The 25,442-nt window shown below is 40.7% G+C and overlaps 1 protein-coding gene across 5 annotated transcripts in view; it reads left to right on the top strand.

Annotated features, from left to right (window-relative positions):
• The window catches only part of SLC4A10 (solute carrier family 4 member 10), a 241,770-nt gene that overhangs the window by 84,423 nt on the left and 131,905 nt on the right, over positions 1 to 25,442 (top strand). For all 5 annotated transcript variants that reach the window (XM_075609247.1, XM_075609249.1, XM_075609245.1 and 2 more), the window contains exon 2: positions 11,363 to 11,444. In XM_075609247.1, coding sequence (XP_075465362.1) covers positions 11,363 to 11,444 — 82 coding nt within the window. The remainder of the gene's footprint in view (positions 1 to 11,362; positions 11,445 to 25,442) is intronic.

The following is a 25,442-nucleotide window of genomic DNA, read 5'->3' as shown; positions in this document are numbered from 1 at the left end:
TATATTATTGTGTTGTAAAATTGTAATATTTTGTATTTTTATCACCTATTCTAATAAGCTACTCTTATCTTGTCTATGTATATAGTGGCCATTATATAAACTGTATAGTCAAAATAGGCTTAATACGAGCCTGGTGGCTGTAGCCCAATAGAGGAAGGTATTGGAGTTTAGTGAATAGCATGGGAATAAGTAATTTGACATGAATTACTAATTTGCATTACCACTGTGATATTGCTTTAGAGAATAGGTCATTAAATAAAGTTGTGTAAGCACTGATAATCGCAGTTTTGTTCATTTGTCAGCCTTTAGTGAATCTATGTCTCTGTGTGGTGCTGGGTTAGAATAGCTTAAAATAGAGACACATTTGTGAATGTGTCCTCTGATAAATGAAACTACCTCATAAAATGTGCAAATTATTACAGCAGACGGCATTAATAATTTTTTATAAAGGTGTCACATCACTTGCTGGCAGAATTACAAATCGTAGGTTTGGATATTAAAAACCAGCCAAAAAAAAAAAAGTTGTAAATGTAATATTGTAAAAACATCAATGAGAATATTTGGTATACTTTGTGAAATTTTGCAGTTTCAGAAATCTTTTTCTAACATACAGAACTTTCAAAAATTGATGTGTAGGCAGTTATTTGTAATATTTAAATTTTGTTATTATATATTACACATTAAAGCAGCAGTCCAAGCTGCCGATTTTTTTTTTTCGCTTTAATGTGTGCATCTATGCAATCCACACAATAAGTAATTAGCTAAGTTTCCGATCGATTGGCAAAGATAGGGCTCAGGGGTTCACTAAATGGCTATCAGTGCAGCAGAAGAGGACCAAAGATGCAATGTTTGGTGGGGAAGATCATTTGACCAGGCAGTCACCAGATACAATTGGTGCACTGCTAGAGAGAGGGCAGGGCTCAAAAAGGGGGGGGGGGGGGTGCCAGAGCCTGTTTCAGAAGAGAAAGTGAATGTGACTTTGTAAATGGTTCTATAGAAACAAAAAAATGCTTGTTACATTATAATACATAAAAAATGTCATTCAGAGTTGTTTTTTTTTTTTAAATACTTCAAGTATTTTCTCATAGTACAGAACTGATTTATTTAAAAAAAAACCACACATTTAGGATATTGCTTAGTCTGCAGATTTAAATCATGAATAGGATCTCATGTTATTGGGCTCCTTGAAACAAAAATAATTTTTTTCCGACTCCAAATATTGGCAATCAGATTACTCCCTGGATTAACATCCTTCCCATGTTTACTTATGTAACACATGTACCCCCACCCTCTGGAAGATACTGCTTCAGCTACAAGAGTCAGTGGTGCGGCATACCTGTGAGGGTCCATGAGAGCTGAGCTGTCTGCGATGGAATGGAGACCAGGACAGGCTTCTGATGACCTCTGACGTTCTTTCAGGTGTTCAGCGCCTCCAGCTTCAGTGGACTCCAGGGTTTCTGGAGGCAGTCCCCACCGAAGCAATCATATGCACCCCTGCACAACAGACTGGAAACTCAGACAGGGGTACGTAGAAAAGGGGTTTATTTAGCAGTCAATGCAGCTCTTATACATACAGTGGATGCAGGGTGCTCAGAGAATCCCAGGTCTCCAGATGGTGCTTGCTCTTTGAGGCTGGAGCATTAAGATCTTGTATGGCCATGAGGACTGACCTCTCTCACTCCCAGCGGGGAGGAGAGGCAATCACTCCCACTCCTTAGGAAGGAGGGGAATAGACCTAAATTTAGCACTGCCTCTCTGAGGAACCAGAAGGAGAGGGCTCAAGGTCTGTACCCATACCTGATAGGCTATACACAAGCCATAAGTCACCACCGCACTTGAGGGTGGTCAAAAGTCCACAGGATGGCCTGTCACAGCCTAGACTGCTAAGGACTTACAGGCATGTGACAGGGGGAAGGGAGAGGCAGACTTGACTAACCATGTTAACCAGTTTAAGTTCTTTCAAATCTAAGGCTGTCTCACACTTTAATCTGGTCTGTAACTGTTTCATACGCTCATAATATATATTTTCTTTAACTGTGCACGCAATGTCTTGTATATAATGTATACCTTGTTCATTTATGTAACTGTATTTGTAACCATGTATTATTTTGTTTTACTCTGTGCCCAGGACATACTTGAAAACGAGAGGTAACTCTCAATGTATTACTTCCTGGTAAAATATTTTATAAATAAATAAATAAATGTTACACTTATTTGGTAAATCCCTGTATAACTTTCCTTTGTAAAAAGATGTCCAACCTTTTTTAAATATATCTATTGTATATAGCGTATAGCAGCTAACCGCTAAGGTAATGAAAGGGTTAACCACCAGTGCCATGCTTATTGTGGGTAGCAGGGGTGGGTGAAGGTGGGTGTTTAGGCCTTGTGGGGGGTTGCGGGTTACTTAACCCGTTAATACTGCCAAGGTAATGAAGGGGGTAACCCCTCCCACTACCCACCCGGTACACATGGTACTACAACCAATCAGATTGTGAGAACTATATCCCCAATCTAATTGGCTGAAGTACCATGTGACGGCAGCCATGTTGAATTTTGTGACATCATGTTAAACGCAAATGAAGTACAGCCATTCTGATTAGCTGGCTTCAGTCCCTTTACTTGACATCACATTAAAAGAAAAAAGAAAAAAAGGGCACATGGTTTTCGCAGCCAATCACATGGCGTGGGAAGCATTTTCCGCTCAAATGTGACATCACAGGTCATATTTAAGGCCTGACGTCTCATTTGAGCTAAAAAATCCGATGGGTCAACATCGTGGATTTAACATGGGGTTATTGGATTAACAGATGAAGATAGAAGATAAAGAAAATAAAGAAATACTGTAATCACAGATGAAGAAAGAAGAAGATGAGAGAAGATTAAAGAAAGAAGAATTTGGTTACCTCTTCCGGATCGTCACAGTGGATGGCGTTGGATTGAGTTTCATGATGTCGCGGTACGAGAGCTTGCTGATTCCCCAGGATTCGGAGGGCCAACACTTCTAAAGGTAAGATAAATATTGAATGTTTGTACTTTTATTTTTACAGTTTTTTTTTAATGTTTTTTCTTTATGTTTTTCATTGCCCATTGACTGCTAATGTATTAATCTGTGGCTGTTTAGGATATACAGTGGCAGCCAATGCATTTTTGGCCAAATGTATTTCTTCTATTGACTGTTATATTCTCTTTTTCTGTTTATTGTTTAGATTAAATTGTTTTGAATTGTGATGGCTTGTTTATTTATTTTTGACAGATTTGTTTGCTTTTTTATTTAATGATGTATTTTGTTGGCTATTGGTTTTAATTTATGTGTTGCAAAGTGGTTGTATGAATTAATTGTTGTGTTGGTTACTGCTTTTACTGTATTTATTAAATGTATTGTTTGGCTAGTGGTATGATTTATGTAATTGATTGCCTAGTGGTTTTAATTATTTTATTGAATGCCTAGTGGTTTTATTTCTTTAATTGATTGGCTAGTGGTTTTATTTAGGTAATTGCTTGGTTGGCTAGTGCTTTTAATTTTTGTTTCTGGGGGTTTAGGTGCTTGTTGTATATGTTTTATTATTGTGTATTTTGGACATTCATGCTTTTGTATTAGGGTGACAATTGACTGCTATAGTAGCTTATCATGCCCATATTGTATGGGTATGATGTACTACTATGCCAATCAATGGGTACAGGGTGGGTATAGTGGGTCCCAGGTGGGTGTTTAGGCCTCCCGGGTGGGTAGTGGGGGAGAGTGGGTTAACCCCTTAATTACTATAGCGGTTATTAACTGCTAAGGTGATTAAGGTTGTTAGGGGCCATTAGATTGTATTTTTTTATTATTCTTGCAGGCATCAGAGGACATGGCCCTGCAGTATGCTGATGAGGATGCCCTTCATAGTGGCAGGGGTAAGTAGAACGGTTTTATTTACTTTATTTATGCTGGCTGGCTAATGTTTTGTTTAATAATGGGCAAATATCCATATCTGGATAATAGTTAGTTTGCACATTACTGTACTGTGTGTTTGAGGGGGGGAGGTGTATTTATTGAAATGTAGGCCATCTTTTTTTTTTATATACAATACGAATGGTACTGCAGTCCAGTGGGGACCCACGGGTACCCCCGAGGACCCCCGGACGCCAATGGGGACCCCCGCCGGCCTATGTTATCAATCGTGTGTTCAAATAAATAAATAATGGTTTTATGTGGAGGCACAGGTGATGGGTTGTGTATTGGTGCTTACTACATATTTTAATTTAAATTTTATTACTAGTGTAGGTGAGCGAGGGGTCTCTGGAGCAGAACCGCGTTGTTTTCAGGTCCGGAAACCACCTGCTTCCCGAGAGCCCACTACTGCTGGAGGCACTGAACACCACAGAGAAAGAGCTAAGATGATATCCAAAAGCCTATCCTGGTCTCAACTACAACACAGACAGCTCAGATCTCCTGGAGCCAACAAGTATGCCTCAGCACCACACGGTAACAAAAGAGTGGATCTCCCAGAGGGGGGGGGGGACTTTGTTACATATACTTACACTACCCCCCTCAAATACATACTTACACTAAACCCCCCCAAATATATACTTAGACGAACCCCCTCAAATACATACTTACACTAAACCCCCCCAAATATATACTTAGACTAACCCCCTCAAATAAATATTTACACTAACCCCCCAAATGTATTCTTACACTAACCCCCTCAAATACATATCTACACTAACCCCCCAAATACATAATTACAATGCCCCCCAAATACATACACCCCCTCCAAATACACAGACAGCCCAGATCTCCTGGAGCCAACAGGTATGCCTCAGCACCACACGGTAACAAATGAGTGGATCTCCCAGAGGGGGGGGGGGACTTTGTTACATATACTTACACTAACCCCCTCAAATACATACTTACACTAAACCCCCCCAAATACATATTTACTCTAACCCCCCCAAATATATACTTGCACTAACCCCCCAAATACATACTTACACTAAACCCCCCAAATACATACTTACACTAACCCCCTCAAATACATATTTACTCTAACCCCCCCAAATATATATTTACACTAACGCCCTCGAATACATACTTACAGTAAATCCCCAAATATATACTTGCACGAACCCCCCAAATATATACTTGCACTAACCCCCCAAATATATACTTACACTAATCCCCTCAAATACATACTTACAGTAACCCCCCAAATATATACTTACACTAATCCCCTCAAATACATACTTATACTAAACCCCCCAAATATATACTTACAATAACCCCCTCAAATACTTACTTTCACTAACCCCCCCAAATACATAATTACACTAACCCCCTCAAATATATATTTACACTAACCCCCCAAATGTATTCTTACACTAACCCCCTCAAATACATATCTACACTAACCCCCCAAATACATAATTACAATGCCTCCCAAATACATACACCCCCTCCAAATACATACTTACACTATCCCCCCAATACATACTTACACTAACCTCCCCCAAATACATGCTTACATTAAACCCTCCCCACCATCCCAATACATACACTCACATTGGGGATGGCCTTGGCTTTCCCCAACTGCTATAGTCCTCTCTCACTCTCCCGCGCTGGGCCTCTCTCTCATGCCACAGGCTGCGGGGGCCCGGCCGGTGCTGGAAGTTGGGCCCGGCCAGAGGTCAGGCCCAACGGTCTGACTGCCGGGCCTCTGGTTGCTGCCGGACCCCGGATCTCCCACACTGATGCCGGCGTCCCTCACTCTCGCTCACCAGGCCTCTCTCTCATGCCGGTGTGCTTCAGAAGCTGGGCCCAGCTTCCGTCATGCACCAGCATATGAGAGAGGCCCAGCGCAGGAGAGTGAGGGAAGCCAACAGCTGGGGAGAGCCAGGGCCTGGCAGCAACCAGAGGTCTGGCAGCTGAACGCAGAAGTTGGGCCTGGAACTTCCGGTGCCACCCGGCGGGGGACCCTGCAGCAACCAGGCACAGGACACTTGTCCCGGCTCTCTCCCCCCTGTCGGCGGCCCTGAGAATGAAAATCTGAATTAGGAGTGGAACAATATCTCGACACAGGAAAATTCATGCCCCCCTGTTCTATATGTCTGATATGCTCCCTAATTCTATCTTTTAAATGTGTAGTTGTGCATCCCACATTTACAGGTGAGAAGATAAATGGCGTTTACTGAGTTACAATTGATATACAGTATTGTTTGATGGGTACGTTTTTTGGTAATCATATTTGTAAAAGGTTTGTATTTGTTGACAAATTTGCAACATTTACATATACGTGAACCACAGTTATACATGCCTGCTCTAGTTAACCGGGGGTGCTCAACGCCAGTCCCCAAGAGGTCATGTTTTCAGGATATCGCAGTTTCAGCACAGGTGGCTCAATCAGAGGCGCAATTGAGACTGAGCCTCTGATTAAGCCACCTGTACTGAAGCAGGGACTGATTGAGCCACCAGTGGTGAAGCAGGGATATCCTAAAAACTCTTTGATAAAGCAAGGTCTGTCGCGTGAGACGCGTAAGAGTGGATCGTTTGCTGTGATGTGCCATTAAATAGTTTTGTACTGACTTAGAAGAGTCCTGGTCTGCATTTTTTCCCCAAGGCAGCTGCACCGCCTCACCAATCTGTTCCTTTGCTATTAATATTTGGTAGGAGCACGCCGACAGTATCCAGTACTAGATTTACAAAGAATGCATTTGACACAGCTAGCAGTGAAGAGGTTAAGAAAAGTTTTATTTTCCAAATAGTCTATATGGAAGCTTAATTTATGTTTATCTGCAGCATGTACCTAAAAATGGTTTCTAAGCATTTAGTTGGGTGCAAAACCATCAAAATAAATTATTAACACATTCCATTGTTTATAATTATTTGAAAAGGTTTCCCCATGCAATAGGTACCCTGGTAATATTCACCACTCATGAAGTCAGGCATTTTTTGGCCTCAAAGTCTCGGAAGGATTTCAATTTCAGATTCTCCAAATAAATGAGTTTAGCTTCTGTAGCCGTGACCCGTGATTCACCCTGAGTAATGAGAGGTTGCGCTTACACAGTATAGTTGCAGAAGCCCGCGAAGGAGGAGAATACATATTGGCGGGAAAGGAGCCGTCCCTTGACCCAGCAGCCCCCACGGGGAGGGTCAGGTGAGCGCGTTTAGCCTATGGGCGGAGGAGTTGCCAAGGATATAGGCGGTGGTTGCGCGCACGTGGAGGAAGAGCATTGTGGAGAGACGAGGAGATGGAGACACTGCGCTGGGAGGTGGCAACCCTCCCCCCCAGGCGCATTCAAGGTGCCCCGGCCCAGTTAGCCCTGAGTCACTGTAGAGACAAGCGGAGCTAGGGACACCCTTAGTAAGGGCCTTACCCCCTCTATAACTACTGCTGTGTTCGGGACTATCCTGTCGGGGAGAAGCGCCCCATATCAGATCGTGGGATCCCCAGAGACTCTTTTCGAAGACCCGTAGCAGTTCCGAGCACCGGAGTGCTCGGCAGGTATTTCATCAAGTGCACCAACTCTACCCTTTCAATCACCTAAGACCTAGTGGCTGTGCAGTCACCCATACACATACACACGGCCGTTGGAAACGAGAAAACTGAATAACGTATTTGGACACGGGGTGGGAACACCCGGTGGTGGGATTGTGGGCAAGTTATTGTTGGCGTCCGCCGAGGCGCATGTTATTGTTGGCGTCCGCCGAGGCGCAAGTTATTGTCGGCGCCCGCCGAGGCGCATAATTGTGGACGCTCTCCGTGGCGTGTTAAATGTTGTGTACCAGCGGATTGAAATGTCATGGCATGCAATGTATCGTAAGGTTGACTTATCAGTAAATAAGATTGATTTTGTAACATGGTCGTGTGAGAGAAATTATTGTATAGAGGTCCTGCAAAGACTAACTCCCCCTTTGGCGGGATCTGTCGCAGGTGGAGGCGCTGCACCGAACCTATATGTAAATATTGTATGCACCCCGGGCTCTCCATGGCAGAGGCTCAGGCCCTGTGAGTCAGCAGGTAACACAGCACAGAGTAACCGCTTGCCAAGCATAGGAAGCAGGGTTACACGTCCAACATTGCCAACCTGTCATCCTCAGATTTTGATCCAATCCTTGTTTTCTATGCGTTACCACAATGCATTTTGGTCCACTGTAATTCTATGGGAAATTGAGACTAATTGATGACATCATGGAGTCATTTATCAAAATCTATTTTTTGCCACAGTTACAATATACAGCTGGGAGACTTTCATAAATACTGATTTCACATAAATATTATAACAATTGTACAGCTCAGCATGCAACTAAATCACCTGAAGTGGGAATGTAATAACCTTATTCATTCCTTATAAATCTTCACACAATGGAAATTGACTCACCTGCACTTACAAGGACTTCTATATTTGTACCTATGTATATAACGGGTAAATCAATGATTAACCCATCAGGCGCTAAGAAATAGTACAGTCCTGCTGATTTAATTAATATATTCATGGGAAATAAGCATGGTCAACCCCAGACAGAATAAGTATAATGTGCGTGATATCTCTTCCAGCAACTGGCTCACTGCGAGCACCAAAAGAGTTGAGATAAAAAGACTCATGTAGCTGACTTTGGGGTTCTTGACACTGTGCCTGTCCTCTCTGGAATGATGTAGCTGCTCCTGCTAGCAGATCTCGGCTTGATGTAGCATAAATGTTGGGACAGATGTGGTGCCCCAGCACTGTGGAACGCCAATATCCTCTTCACCGCCAACCCTGCATCCGCTCCGGTGCGGTGGGTGGTCACCTGACCGGCGGCATCAGCAAGGCTTCCGGGTTCATCCACAGGAACAGCAAGTGATCTCCAGCAGCTCGGCGTGCAGGCGATGTAGACAGCACTGCAGAAATCCTCCCGAGGGGGGTATGATCGCCGCACAGCCGCAATGAATCAATGAAGGCTCATGTGTGAATGTAGAAAAAGCTTTATTCTCACACGGTGCAAGCGAATCCTCTGACGCGTTTCAGCCTGCAAAGCCTTGCAGGCTGAAACGCGTCAGAGGATTCGCTTGCACCGTGTGAGAATAAAGCTTTTTCTACATTCACACATGAGCCTTCATTGATTCATTGCGGCTGTGCGGCGATCATACCCCCCTCGGGAGGATTTCTGCAGTATATTTGTACCTAGTTCAGATTTTTTTTAAATTGTACCAGAAAACGTTATCTTTCATACTTAATGGCGCATGCAGTCTGACTGAAAGCAAAATGTAGTGTTTTTATTTAAATGATATTACACTATTTAATATGGATATAATGAAGACTCTACATCGTTACACAAACAAACAAATGTAACAAATACAGTAGAAGCAGAAATTCTGGAATGCTGAAGCTTAAAAAGACAAGAAACAAAGAGTATTATTAAAAAGACAAGAAACAAAGATTATTACAAGTCAACAGCTACAAAAATGTGTTTTTTAAGTGTGCACTGAATAATACATTTCACGTTTACAGAATCCTAATTTCTGCGTGCTGCTTCTTGCCAAGGGCTAATACAGTACAAATGCAAAGTCTGTTGTCTCTGGAGTAATCCGTAATTATTCTTTATTATTCTATGATTTATGTGGTAGTTTTCTTCTAGTCCAATAATCAGTAATCGTTAGCTGTAGCATACAGATTCCTTTTGGCCATGTGTAACAATGGATGTGCAGTAAAGTACAGTAGAAGCCAATTAGTTCTCATTCTCGATTCCTTTTTTCTTAGGGCTGCTTGTCAAGTACGTTAGTACTTCCTCCCTACAAATCCCTCCTTGCTCTTCTTCTCCCTCTATTTCTGTATATCTCAATAAAGTAAGGGCTACTACTCAAAACAGATCAGCATAAACCAGCCCTGCACAACACACTAATTGGGCTACTGATAACCCAATTTAAGAATGTTATAATTATAATATCACTATATGGGACACATTGACACCAAAGGTCAACCAACTCTGCTGCCAAAATGTGGATGGCCTTTAGGTAACAACGGTTTGTGCAACTGAGGATTTAAAACAGTAGTGGGGAACTAGTAGTGGGGAACTAGTAGTGGGGAACTATGTAGTTGATTTTCTAATATTCACATTGATAGTTGAAATAGTTCCATGAAGCTGTCGGTATCCTCCTTATAAGTAATATATTGTAAATATACATTATTCTTGTGCTCTTTAATTCCTCATGCCTTCCACTCTTTGTGCCTTTTTTCTCTACTGTGGTTTGTGGTTCAATCAATACCCAGTGTATACTGAAACTTCCTAGGGTCAGATTCGCAGAGCTCCGTTGAGTAACTTAATGTGATGTTATCCTAAGTTAATGATATGTTATGCTTTAACATGTATCTTCAAAGGCCAGTAATGTTACGTCCTGTTTTTTGTCCGGAAACAGCATTGCGATAACTATAACTGCCATTAGTAATAATTATATGCAAAAGAGTAATTTCTCCTAATAGTGCGTAATCACAATGGGCCGTAAAGGTTAACACAAGAACTTAACGTTATGTTCAAATGATTTAAATGAGCATATTTCCCAGGTTTGTTCACAAGTATCTTTTCACACGTTTTATAAAGGAGTGTTTAGGGATATAGTGCAAGTCAGTGAGGACTCTACTAAATAGGACTCTCTCTCTCTCATTCTCTCTCTCTCTTTTTCTCTCTCCCTCTCTCTCCCTCCCTCTGCATCCTCTATTCTTCCTCCACAGAGGGTCTGGATGGGGTAATGCTAACACATACTTATCAAGTTATTGGAATCTAATGCAACATTGCGTTACAATAACGTGATGTTAAGCCTAGGCTAATAGGATATACAACGGCTGTTTGTTTTGGGAAAATAACAACAGTTACTGATTTAGGTAACATGATGTGACATTTTGTATTTAAAAAGAAATTATAATAAATAAAATGTTAAAAAATAAATAAAAATTCTATCTTTTGTGCCCATCCTAGGGACTACCGGCAGATCAGTCTGCCTCTCTCCAGCTGGCCCAGCATCCACTGATGATACAATCCTTCACCGGTGTCAGAGGAGGTATGGCCAGCTGGACACAGGGAGACTCTTATCTGCAGTTAACCACTGCAAATGCACTGTAAGTGGTAGGGTCTCTCTTGGGGGGATGAGGAAGATTCTGGGTGTCAGTTTTCAAGCGGTGGGAGGGAAGCACCTAGACACATATCAGAGGAAGAAACTAGGTTTTGTTTTGTCTCTACCTAAGGTTTGGCCCATCGACCCTAGTCCTGTGTGGCACAGTGTCAAGATAAAAGCATAGCCAAGGATAGTTAAGTAATTATGTAATCTAAAAAACAGGAGCAAGAAATTCAGTGTGGTGGTAACCACTGTCAGGAAACTCCAATGTAAGTGCTGTCATTTTCATATTACAGAGAAATGATGAAGAGGCTGTGGTGGATAGAGGTGGAACTCGTTCTCTTCTGAAAACACACTTTGAAAAGGAAGATTTGGAAGGTAAGAAAAATGTTACCTACAGTACACATTCTGTGCTTGGCAACTTTCTTTTTGGAGTCTTTACTTTGCAAGAATTCAAAATACTGTATAAATAAACAGGGGAAGTGTAAGGAGCACATGATGGATACTAGAAGATGGCAGCTGTGCTTTGAATTGGAAAAATGTGGGATATCAACTTGAACCCCATAGAAACTAGTAACTTAGAAACTGTCTGTACGTGTTCCACGTTTTTGTTTTGCTTTATATGGCATGGAAGGTGTGCCAATGGCACTGTGTACACAGTGACAAAAACATTTGGTGATATGTACAGTACTGTATCAAGATGGTGCAGATTTTGTTTATCTGTGTCAGTTTCAGCCAATGGCTTAGTTTTGATGCAGATCTCTCAGGAACAAAGGTTAACACCACCTGAGATTTATTTGATGCAACGAAAAAGTAAAACCTCTTCAGTTTTATCATTATCTCATGATAATATTACACTGACTATCTTCTCCGTTAACTATTCCTGTAATCGCTCGCCAAAATGCTTACTGGAGCAAGTAGAGTCAAAATTATGCAATTTGTGTTTGAAACAGTGCTCCATTTTGCAACACTTGATACAAATCCCCTATTAGGGCCGCCATCAGTGGGCATGTGCCAGACCAACTGTACTGGGACCAGCTACCTTAACGCAGGAGTTATGCCCAGGCAGAAGTCGCATAGAACTTCTGGGATAGGCTGGGTCCCTCACTCCGTCGGGTAACTGGTAAAACACCCCTCCCTGGTCAACAGGGTCTTTGAAATCACCTCCTTGGTCCGGCCCCTCATAGTTGAGTTCTCCATGCATAAGGGAGGGAATTCAAATGTAAAAGAACTTGCAAACCAAGTTGTGTTTTGAAAGATGATTTGTAAATGTATTGTGTGTTTCAGTACCTATAGGGGCAGTGAGTAACTGCAAGTTAAGTGAGTGAGACTGAAAGTAGCATGAGTATAGCAATTGTATTATAGTCATAGGCCCACACATACCTATGCCACTTATATTTTGTGCAGTTCTCTTGCTTTAATATTAATAAAAGCCTTGTTCAATAATTTTCCTTTTGCGCTGAACTATTCTGAAAGAGCCTTTTCTGTAGCTGTGAGAACTCATTTCCTTTATAATACATACATTTTCGGTTTGCTCCTCTTTTGTAGAAAGAAACACATAAAAATGAGTATTTGCATAAAAATACCATTGTGATCAAATTGATTTTGTACAGATATGTCTTGGGCTGCGTGTGTCGACACAAGAAACAATGAGTCTGTCAAAAATGTATACAAATAGGCGCATCTCCTTGTTTTCTAGGCTCATTTTGCTGATGTACAATGGCATGTATCACTGCCTCCAATTTTTAGATGCCTCTGAATAGTTATTAAGTCTTGATATTACAGAATTAAAGGCACTCCGAATGCTACGTATTTCAATATGTCAGTTACAGGCAAGGTCAAGTATTTATATTCCTACAGTAGGCACAAAAGAGGCAATCAGAATTATTACAAAATTAGTTGGCTTGGTGTAGCCTACCCATTTTTTCTCATCATACTTTAGGAGAATTTTTTAGGTAACATATGGTTCTTGAGCTAGGATTGTTCTTGCAAGAGCTCAGGAACTCCGCCCTTTGATAGGTAATAACAGTTAAACTGCAAAAAAAACAAGGAAGTGTAACCCCCAACCCCACTCCTTGTGATGGTTACTACTGTAATATAGGGAGTTCCTAGTAAGCAGTAGATGATAGGCGCCATCCTGTGATGACAGTTTGAACTACGTCAGAGGAGATATGAGTCAGAGGGGGACCATTGAAAGGTTAGGTTCCAGAAGGAAAGGAGATCAGGAGCCTCGGGGAGTAGAGGCAGCGGAAAGTTTCCCCTAGTAAAGGAGAGACTAGGCCCCCATGTTTATTGTGTTTTAGTTAGGGACAGGGCCTTAACAGGGATGATCCTTACATCATGGCAAAAAGATATATGTAGATCCCAGAGAGGGAATGTAGACATGCCACAGAGATCAGCCCCACAGGCGGATCTCCACATACAGAGTTTATAGCCCCTGAGAAAGTGGGAGTTTCCTGCATGGAAAGGAGAATAATAATAACCTCCCCAGCACAGGACAGGATCTCAGAAGGGGCCAAAAATAGCAGGATCACATGGATAAACCTAAGCAAGCGAAATAAGGGGGGCCTGGTCCAATACAACGAGTTATTTCAGTGATAAGTACATGTACCTCCCATGAGTGTTAAGAGAGGGTCCCCCAGGGAAGAACTATGTTAAGAGTGATAGCAGTATGTCTTAAACAAGGTACAACCATGTCAATATTATTTCATATGAAAATTATGTGTTCCCATGTCTGAGAACGTGAATAAAGATTGATGTTGTACTATAAAAACTCCGGTGCCCATCTTTTCCATCGCCCAGCTGACCACATCCAGCACCCTGGGATAAGGTAAATATATGCTGATGTTAAGGACACAACTAGACTGACAAAGCCTCCCTATGACGTTGGACAGGGAGGGTTACATAAGCAATTTAGGAGTCACCCTGTATGACCAAGCCATCCTCACATCCCAAGTCAATGCCACAGCTAAGGCTTCAGTTAATTCTCTGAGAATGATAAAGAGGATTGTCTATCTCCTGAATAAAAAAGAACTCACCACCGTCACAGTAGCCCTAGTCCTTTCTCGACTGGACACTAATAACTCTCTCTACGTAGGAATACATTTTTGCTACATGTGATCCAGATCTCTGCAGTCAGACTTATTAGTGGCACCAGGATGTTTGACCATATCACCCCTCAATTGAGAAAACTTCACTGGTTGCCCACCAAGCAAAGAGCAACGTTTAAACTCCTCACTATGGTTACACTGGGCACTCCATGACAGGACCCATCTACCGTCAAGCTAAATTTAAGTTCTACAGACCCACCTCGAATCTACGATCCTTAAACCTTCAACTTATACAAGTTCTCAGATTCAAAAGCACTAGACAAGCTGGTCATGCCCTTTTGGTACAGGGAGCCAGGGAATGGAATGCCTTCCAAATATCCCTCAGAAACATCCAACAATATCTCACATTCAGAAAATGGCTCAAGATGTGGCTCTTTGATATTGCCTTTCCGAACCTCGATTGAGTCTTCGCTCCACCTTTTGGAGTTTTTAAAAAGCACATAGGAGCAGGGTTCGCTCTGTTTGTGCTATACAAGACATTGAAATAAATAGATAGATTATGGTCTCACGTGGTACAGGGATGTGCAGCGTGCAGTATTAAAGTGCAGTAAATACTGTAGGTCATTATATTTGCCCCATGGTATATGTTACAGGGCTCAGGACACAGTTTTGACAAGTGCCTATCTCGCCTTGTGTGTAATATTTCAGAAGTTTAACAGCTGCTACAAGAAAAGGGTAATTTAAAATGCTGCTTTACTTGAAGAAATCATATCTCATAAAGATGAAGAGTTAAAGGGCCCAAAACACCAATTAATGAATTGTGGGCTGAAGGAGTAGTTTAGTGGTAAGAACACTACTTTTGAGGTGGGTGGGAATCCTAGAGACAGCTCCTTGTGACCTTTGGCAAATCACTTTATCTCCCCGTGCCGCAGGCACAAAAATGTGATCGTAAGCTTTTTGGAGGAGTGTCTACAGTATATATATAAAAAAATTAAAAATCAGAACATAAAGTCAAGCAAAGAAAAGACCATCACTTCACTCCACAAGGCCAAATTTCCTGATAACATGCCAGCTTCAGCCATTGAAATATCTACTGTATGTTTAAATTTCCTTCCATTCCAAGGTAAAGGAACGAATTGTTAAGAGTCATTTGATGTTCAATTGGTGCAGTTCTCATTTTTTGGAGTAAATTTATTACCTGCACTGTTGCATTTCTCTAATTAAATTCCAATAAATGTTTATATATGAATTTTAAAAAAACAACAAAAAGCACTAAAAAAAACTGTGTGCAAAAATAAGTGTTGAATACAACTTCTTAATATCCCTATACTTTCCCAATATTTGGGTACTGCTGGAAATGAATTGTTCCACAGTCCTGTGAAATATGAACATAAAAGAAACCAGCGCAACCTCAAAATGCACCAGCATAGCTTCCAATTGGTATTGGCTAAAAGATGTTGAGTTATTATATAATGTTTGTTTTTAGATTTTGTATAGATATTATATTTAGGTTCTTTGTATTTCCATGCTGTCTCTTTATATGACTACACACAAATATCAATTGCTTGATATGATATAGAAACAATAGGGTTAATCAGCAGGGTTATATATAAGATCAGGAAAGAAACCCCTGAGGAAGCAGAATCCACCCGTGAAACACGTAGGGTGACGGCAGACTTTCCCTGCACCACCTGGCTGCCTTATATGTTGTATTTTACTAAAGCCTTAAAGAACTATTATAGTGTGAGTTGTTTGGGAATCATCCTCAACCTACATATTGCGCTTTGTGTGTCCTTTGTTCTCTTTATTCTATGTGTATTCCTAGGGGAAGAAACGTCTTTACAGAGGGACCAGCCGGAAGGATATACATAATATATACAGTGTCTTTATCCTAGGCACTCCATGTGTCTGCTTTTCTCACCATTTTTAGCACAATATTTTACTTATATTAAACATACTACACTATATTATTTTGTGTAATGAATTCCACATTTTAACTTCTCTTACTGTAAAGAACCCTTTCCTTTGTTGCTGGTGAAATCTCCTTTCCTCCAACCTTAAGGGATGCCCCCGAGTCCTTTGTACTGCCCGTGAGATGAATAGTTCATTTGAAAGCCATACATTTGTATTTATTTTTAACAGAAAAACCTGGCTGATCACTACACCTAATGTCTGATTTATCCCACATCTTAACTGATCTATGCATGGTTTAATGTATTAGAGCTTATAATGAACTGTTATTGCTGTTTTAGCAGGCCTGGCTGAACAATCAGATTTTTAGAGGGGGCATCATACTAAATGTTAAGCTGGCCAGATTTAGCATTTATAGAAAAACTAGGACATGTGCTGCCAGATGGTCATGGTTTGCTAGTTACTTACTGTATTTGCTGAACTCCAATGCAGCATTATGGTATACAATATACTGTACAGTATGTACATATATTGATATATTTTATTAAAGCAATATTATCTTGTAGATTTTAAATGGCATACTTATGTTTCCATCAAGAAAGGTTACATGTAATTGTTTTTTATTTTAGTAGGCTGCAGTAGTGTAGGTTTGTGAGGCTCTCTAAGATTTAGAATCAAGCATTTAGTTATCACGAAGCTGATGAGATTAAATAATTTCAAGATTATTTAATTAACTCTGTCATTCCTCTTGCCTAAGAGAGAAGGATTAACTATTCCTTTTAAAGGCTGATGTCACAAGAGGAGTGCAATTTATTTATTTTTTCCTTGGTAACACCTGGCTGAAGAAGACATGCCGGCTTGATGGCGGTTTCATTGGTGCCCCTGTACCGAGCTCTGCGCTCTTCCCCACAACAATTAAACTGATCGTCGAGGGCTAGCGCAGGGCCTCTGTAAGAATCTCTTACCTGGTCCAGTTGCATCTGTCTACATCCCCTCCTACAGCGTCCTGTAATCATGGCTCTGCAACGTTATATGGCGTTGCGTTGCCGTGACAACGTGACGTCACATGGCATCATGCCAAGCTTCATGTAGATCTTTGGCTACTTTTGTAAGGGCAGTTTCAGTTAAGTGAGCTGTATGAAAATCAAGTTGCAGAGGATCTAGGAGGGCATGGATTGAAATAAAGTTGAACATGTGAGAGAAGACCAGATGAGTTTGAAAACATGTGGAAGGAGACAGGCGAGGCGGTAGTTAGTAAGGCAGATAGGTGACGGGTGCAGTTTTTGAGTATTGGTGTGACCACTCATGCTTGAAGGATAATGCTAAGGTGCCAGAGAACAGGGCAGATTTGAAGATATAGGTGGAAGTAGGCACTTGGGCAGAAGCAATAGGTCTGATAAGATGTAAGATAATAGATCCTACTTCCACCTATATCTTCAACTCCTCCCTGTCCCCTGGCACCTTACCGTTATCCTTCAAGCATGAGTGGTCACATCAATACTCATAAACATCACCTGTCACCTATCTGCCTTACTAACTATCGCGTTGCCTGTCTCCTTCCACATGTTTTCAAACTCATCTGGTCTTCTCTCACATGTAGGGCAGGAGAGAGAGTCAAAAGTGGAAGGAGAAGGTTTACGAGTGTAGACGAAGGCGAAGAAGGACTCTCTCTTTGGATATGATCCACCTTTACTTTAATTTGGCAAGAAAACGCTTGAGGAGAAGGATGGAAGGGAGGTCATATGAGGGCCGAGGAGAGAGTCAAAAACGAGATTAGGCAGCATATCAAGGCAACATAATAATGCCACTAAGTGAAGAATTTTCATAAATGAATGAAGGTACTTTATACGTAATTGCACCCTGTGTACACCTACTTGTGATTTTCTGAGCATGAGGATTTAGGGAAGCATGGAAGGACACATACTTCAGTTTCTACTTCTCTATTATGGACAATTTCACCTGTCCTAATTGTCAAAAAACTTAGTGTGAAAGGTTGTGTCCCAGCCTTTTCATTTAAAGAAGCAGCAGCATCAGACCCTGGGAAGAATGAAAGAGGCTTTTGCTGTTCTCTGAACCTTCTTTTTATTAGGTATTCCACATTTAGGTGTACAACAACCAGTTCCCCCAGCGTGATGTCTCCAGCCACAGAGTAGCCAGCAATATCTGCATTAGAAAGTTTGCATCCTTTCACTGAAGTTCCACAGACATCCTCATATCACATAGCAGCAATAAGGAGTGCAGAAAGAGACAACCTCATATCACATAGCAGCAACAAGGAGTGCAGAAAGAGAACAACCTCATATCACATAACAGCAACAAGGAGTGCAGAAAGAGACAACCTCATATCACATAGCAGCAACAAGGAATGCAGAAGGGGACAGGAAAAGAAACCCCCTCCCTTTTATTACTGGTTAATTAGGACAAAACCAATTAAAGTAAACCACATAGGGGAGTTGTCTCCCAAAATTTTCACAATTAGCTAACAATATACTTCACTCAACCTACAATTTTCTATAGCAAGCCCAAAATAAACAACAGAACCTATCACAAACATCCCATGCATGTCTTTACTCTGCAAAATAAATGACATTCAGTATCAGTTACTTTAACCTCCCCCCCCCTACCATGGTATAATCTACCCTGGATGGTACACAGGAAGGAAACGCCCTTTTCCTTTTTAACAGAGACTGCCCATGGCTGTGTAACATCAAACTGTGTTTAAAATTAACTATACCTGCATTATACTGACTGACCTCAGGACACCACATTAAAGGTTAGTAAAGTTTCAGGTAAAGGAAACAAAAAAAGATCGCTGGGCCCAGCAAAAAGCAAAACAGAAAAAGAAAGGTGGGGCACTTGATGCCAGAAAGCAAACATGCATTTAACTTATACAATAGTACAAGCAGCCCTGTCACACAGATCTGAGGTTAATGAAACTTTTCCGTTTAAAGAGCAGATGTTTGATTAACAATATGACGTAGCTGTAGGCAAAACTTTTTAGTAAATTACTTTGCTTCTATGCAATTATTGCTTGGCTTTGATTAAAGTACCACATACAGTAAAATATGCATGTAACTCTATTTTAACTTTACTTTTTAGCCTTTAGTCTTTTTTTCCCTCTAGACATGGAGTTTGACATAGAGCGGTTGTTCTGGATAACCCAATATTAAGCCAAATGCAAGGTACGGTATAAATTATTCCTTTTAAAGGCTGACCTATGTTACAAGAGAAGTATAATTTCTCTCTTTTTCAGGCAGCACTTGCTTGGTGACTAAAGAAGGGACACAGTTGTTTAAAAAGCCTTGAACTTCTCTTGTAACATCAGTTAACTATTAAAAGGTATACTTTATCAAGCTACAAGTTACCACTACAGCGTCTTCTGCTTAGTATAGCTCAACCCCGTTAGAGTGCGATCTGCTTACAACGCGGGCCCGGGCCATAGAGGTGTGGGGAGAGCGGAGGCGCGCTAATGCTGAGGCTCGCCTGGTTCAGTCAGCGCGATTGCACGGACTTTCAGGCGAGCCAGCGTGCGCGAAGGGAGCCGGGGGGAGGTGGTTGGAGGTGGGGCAGTGACGTCGCTGGGCCAATCACCCGTGACGCACTGACGTCAATGTCACGGCGCCGTGACGTTGACGCTGCTATGCTGTGATTGGAGGTTTTCAGCCGACAGCGCGCTGAAAAACAGCTTGGCGCTCGGCTGAAACCTCCAACTCGTCAGCACGCCTGCGGACGCTCGCGTGAGCCCCCTCTCAAGGCATCCTCATTGAGGATGCAGGGGCTCAGCGCGGAGCGTCCGCACGCCTCAGCACGGCCTGTCCGTCTATGGACTCGGCCTTAGTGTGGCTCCCTTTAAAAAAAATAAAAATATATATATATATATATATCTATTCAATGCTTTATTGCTAACGGAGACAGACCACACACACACACACGTACACACACGTATATTTAGATCAATCAAACCTGCAACACTGCACATGCACCCGGCGTTTGTAATGGCTGCCGCAACCTCTCCTATCTCTGCGCATGCGCAACAGCTCTAATGTGCAGGTGCGACTGCCAAGATGGCGGCCCCCGCTAACTGCATGCGCTCCCTGCACTACACTCCCTGACTGCTCGCACTCCCCTCGCACCCTCCCTACTGCTGTGCCGGGGCCGCCTGCCACTCCGGCGGCACCCGGCATCTCCCTGCACTCGCGGCAGAGGTGGGGGGGGGGGGAAACCCGGAGGACCAAGGGGAACCCAGGCTATACTTCATTACAAATTATTCCTGTCAATTTTATCTACACACCTCGCCACAAATAAATAATTTCTTAACATAAAAGGGCAAGCTGTAAGTGAATTAGAATAGCGTTTGTATCTCACTCTCCACCTCAGTACTAGAGCACTGCTTTTGTTACTAATAGCCGAGGTGGCATTTTTGCCTTCAATGAGAAGTTTAATAAAGGTCAAACAAACCGTAGACAGTTGCAGTACAATATGCCTTGTGCCTTTCCTGCCAGAAAACTCATCCTTGGCCTAGAGAGATCATCCTCTCTTTTAATTAGAGCTAATTAGTTTATATGGTACAATAATTCTTCTTTGGACTTTCTGAAGCTGAACTTCCCAGCTGCTAGTGTAATTTTGTATTACATTGTGAGTTGTACCGTATGCAAACATGCACTGAGCCAATACAATAATTTATTATTATTAATATTTCACTGTGAAAAAAAAGATTATGGATTAGCTGTAATAAAGAAAAATGTATATATAAGATTGTGCCATTCTTTCACCAATTTGAGTTATGCCAATTATGTGACCGTTGATTACTTATACTTACAAAACCATTACGCTGTTATATTGATTTATTTTTCCAAGAAATGCTCTTTGTCTATGGTGAATATTGGTTAAGCAATAATAAAAGCTCCTTATTCATTTGTAAACTTTTATCATTTAAATGTGTAGGCAAATTATCGCTTAATACCAACCATGCCCAGTAATCATATTCATAGCCTAATCATATGGGAAGTAGTAACTGACAGAAACCTTTGATGTATGAAGCAGAGCTGGAACATTTGCAACACGAGAGGAGGAAGAATAGAACACACACACACACACGCACACGCACACGTACACACACACGTACACACACACACACACACACACACACACACACACACACACACACACACACACACACACACACACACACACACACACACACACAGTCCCTTTAAGGGAGCTGGCTCTCGGGCTGATATGTCATCCGGAAGCTGACAGCTGAAGTGGGGAGACGAGAAATCTGCCAAATGCCAGGTCAGTCTGAGAACGCTGGGAGAGTTATCTCAGCTCTCCCCCTCCGGTGGACATTTTTATTCCGGTTATAACGCGGTCTCATTATGTGGACCCCGAGCACAGCGTTATAATGGGGTTCAGCTGTATTACCTTTCACAATGTTAAAACACTGAAGTCTATATTCAACATTTCTAAATTTCACACAGACATCACGTTATCAGTGTGGATATGTGGAGTTCTTCTGACTACATAAAATATCATCCATATTAACATACCTGCACAGCATACAATTTTGCCCGTAGCATCACTCTATCATAACTATCTGGACTACACATAATTTTGGAAGAATGAAACTGTGTATAGAGCAATTGCAAAAACAAATAGCTATCACCACCTGCCTATTGCAGCATATTCATATTATACATTATTATTGTTGCTCCAAGCAGCAATGACTAGAAGAGGCATACTAGAAATTATTGAAGTAAAAAAAAAATTTTACGCAATGAAATATCCTCCTATATTGACTAAGAGCTCAACAACATTATTTTTTTATATGATTTGTGAGTTAAAAAAATGGTCTGTGGTGTGTGGTGTGGGCCTAAATTCTTTTTCATAAAGTAGTTCATTTTAATACAGTAAATTCCATTTATCCATAACTAAGGGCATGATTCAATTTTCACCAATCAAACTGTTATCTACAAAAAACTGAGATCGGTCATTTAGAACGTATTGTAACAGACTCACTTACCATAACACCCTCCTAATGTCTCTGTAAGTTCTCCCTATTTACCACTTAGAATGTAAGCTCTTTGGGGTGGGGACTCCCTTTCCTGTTGTTATTTTCATGTCTTCAAGCACTTATTCCCACTGTTATATTATTATGTCAGGTGTATTACGGCTATGAAGCGCTATGTACGTGGATGCCGCTATATAAATGAAGACATACATACATACATACATACATACAAAATGTCAGTTTATGTGATTGTTGGGGAAATATTTTTACTGCAACAATTTCATGAGATATGGACACAATGCACTGTTTGATCAGCTTCTTGAATATGCTGTGTGTGGAATGAGAATTCACAGTGTGTGTTCACCATATAAACCAAATTGTTTAACCAATGATAATTCCCCTGTGGGCAAAATGTTCTCCAATCATTATATCATTAATATTAGACACTTCATTGCTCTACAATGCGTTACTAGCACACCTGTTGTGAAAGTTGTTGATAAAGGACACACACCATGCTTCGACCCTATTTAACTTTAAGGCGTATTCATGCTTCATTGAATAAAACGGTTTTCAATTAGTGGAATTAACAAAATGTACTTAAAACTCACTTCATTCTCGCTGTTTGGAGGGATTTAAAACCAGTAAACATTGTGTCATGCTGCGTCTCGCCAAATGGGCTTTATCTACAAACAAAAAGGGTTAAATCGGTCGATACTTACAAATAATATATAATGGAAACCAAATATAAAAATACATGAAGATTTTGCAAGTTACAAGAGAATCAACTGCAGAGGAAAATTACCGAAAAATGTGTATGGATAGACCAAGCAAGAATGGAGTATAAAAGAGAAATCGTTACCAAGGCCTGTGTATCAAGCTGTGGTTATTGCCCTTTGTCTGGGTGCATTAATGTGATGTATCCTCCACAAGCTTCCACTCATCTTGTTTCATACATTAGACACCAATATCTAAGGCACATTAGGTTAACAGCCCATAAGACCTGGTCAATTGAATTGACTCAGAAAAGTAAAGCAAATGCAAGTGGACTGAGAGAAACAGATCAATCTTAAGTCATGATGCTGCAAGCCAAAGATAACCTTTCATTATAAAACGATTGAGGTTGTCTGTCTTGTTTGATAACTAAATTATTGCTTTGCTATAAAGGCTATACTGAAACAGTCTGATTGGAGGCTGACATAGACAAAAGTTTGAAGAAAGTACAGTAGTTAATAGCACCGATATGTAATTTGTTACATTATGGAGGAAAAAAGACATCAACATAGGGGAGGTTTTAAGTTGATACATACAAGGTAGATTCACTAAAGTACAGTAGCCATAATTGCTTATTAGCAGCCATTCACGTTTTATATTTTTAGATGGATGCAAAAGAACTGTAAGCCCTGGAATTCTTTACCAACTTCTGAATTTTTTTCTTATGTAAAGAATACCCTTTTTTAAAATGTAAATTCTTTTTTATTTGGGGCATTTCAATTAGACATAGCATTCTATTGAGGTAGTTACAATCACAGGTTACATGTTATACGTTGTACATTTGATACATTCGATAATGGTGCAATAAGGTAAGAACAGCATCGTCAAATACAAATGAATCTTAGTCTTATTGCCTCTATATGTGCTTTTTGGCTGAGGGATGGAAATAAACGAGTCCAACGATCACATTTTCCGTCCGTTGGTCTATCAGTCAACCCTGGTATCCTTTGTCGATCTCTATCCTCCTCTGGATTCCTTGTGCTAATCTAATTTGGTGTATATCTACTGTATATTTCCTTCCGATTTCCCCTCCTCCTTTGAATACTTTCTTGGTTCTATTTGGTCCCCCCTGCCCCCCCTTCCTTTCTCGTTCCTCCCAACCGTGGGGTATACATTTTACTGTATAAACGAAAATAGCGAAAATAACCATAACAATAATAACCTAACTATGTTAATCTGGTATTTTCTATCTACTCCCTCCTTGTAGTGCCTTTTGTGGCCCGGTATTCGTCTAAATTAATAGTCAATACATGTACAATTTTACGTCTAATATAGCCTTTGATCCACTCCGGACTAGGTGTCTCTGTGTTTCCTTTCCCCTCTCCCCTTGTTCCCGTCCGGCTTCATTTGTTATTGAGCTTTTCTAAAGCTGCCTGTCTCTGAATTTTTCCAGTTCTTGGGGAGTAAATGAAGAAATGATCATCCCCCATTTTGTTTCAAATTTGATCATTTTATCTTTGTCTGCATATTTGTATATAATTTTGTCAATTGTGATACATTTTGTGAGAATGTTTGGATCATACTGTATCTACAGTTGGTCCCTCCTTATCAATCAATTTGGTCATTATCGCTTTCCTAGCCACCAATAATATCATCTCTGTTGGTTGAATTGCTTTTTTAAAAAGGAAGCAATCCATGCAATATCCTACGTGTGTGTGTGTGTGTATATATATATACACACACACACGTAGGATATTGCAATATATATATTGACGATAAAAGACTGCGCTTGTTTCTGGTGACAATATGTAATGGAACAATAATATAAAGCCCTAATACCTTGGCTAATAATATATGACAGTATATTGTGAATAAATGTATAGTTATAATTTCTACTGATTGTAATGGATGCATAACACCTGATATATATACTATAACATGTGATGCTAATGTCGACGAAACTATTAGTTTGTGAAATGCAGATAAAGGTATATCAAATTGTTTTGAACGAATAAAAAATAAAAAAATAAAAAATTGAAAAATCCAAAAATGGAAACAATGTATAAAAAAAGATAATAATATGACTCAAAAAATGATTATTACCATTAAAATATATGAAAAATATATCCAAAAAAAAATAAATATATATATATATATATATATATATATATATATATATACACTTATGAGTCCAATGATTTAACAGTCCCAACAGCAAATGCACAAAACAGGAAACAGGCAGCCTTCTTTGTGGACGCAACGACCTCCCCTTTCAAACCTGTATGGAAAAAGAAAAAAGCGCCCAATCCTAGTGCATTACTGTATAAAAAACACAAATGTAATAGTATCCAAAGCTCACAACTTAAAACTCACAAACAAAAAGAATAAAAAGGTGTGTTATGAGATATATACTCATGCTCCGATCCGATAGCTGGAACTCCGCTCTTTTGCTCCACTGCTCCAAGCGTCTAAAATGACTTCCACGAGCCTCCGTCCAGCAGGTACTCGCGATGTCAGTCCCCAATAGATCCTTCCTCCGGAAGCGAAACCTCCGGCGTAATTGGTTCCGAGCGGGAAGTAACTTCAATATAACAGCTTTTAACCCTGATATTGCAATGCAGGTATATTGCAGATCAACGCCTAGACATCAGCACCACATGTAGCCCTATGCGTTTCATCAGATATACTCAGTAT

The sequence above is a fragment of the Ascaphus truei genome, chromosome 7 (genome assembly GCF_040206685.1).
Source record: "Ascaphus truei isolate aAscTru1 chromosome 7, aAscTru1.hap1, whole genome shotgun sequence".
NCBI classification, from domain to species: domain Eukaryota; kingdom Metazoa; phylum Chordata; class Amphibia; order Anura; family Ascaphidae; genus Ascaphus; species Ascaphus truei.
Note: the sequence above shows the minus strand (reverse complement) of the source record. Positions and strands in the feature narration are given on the sequence as shown.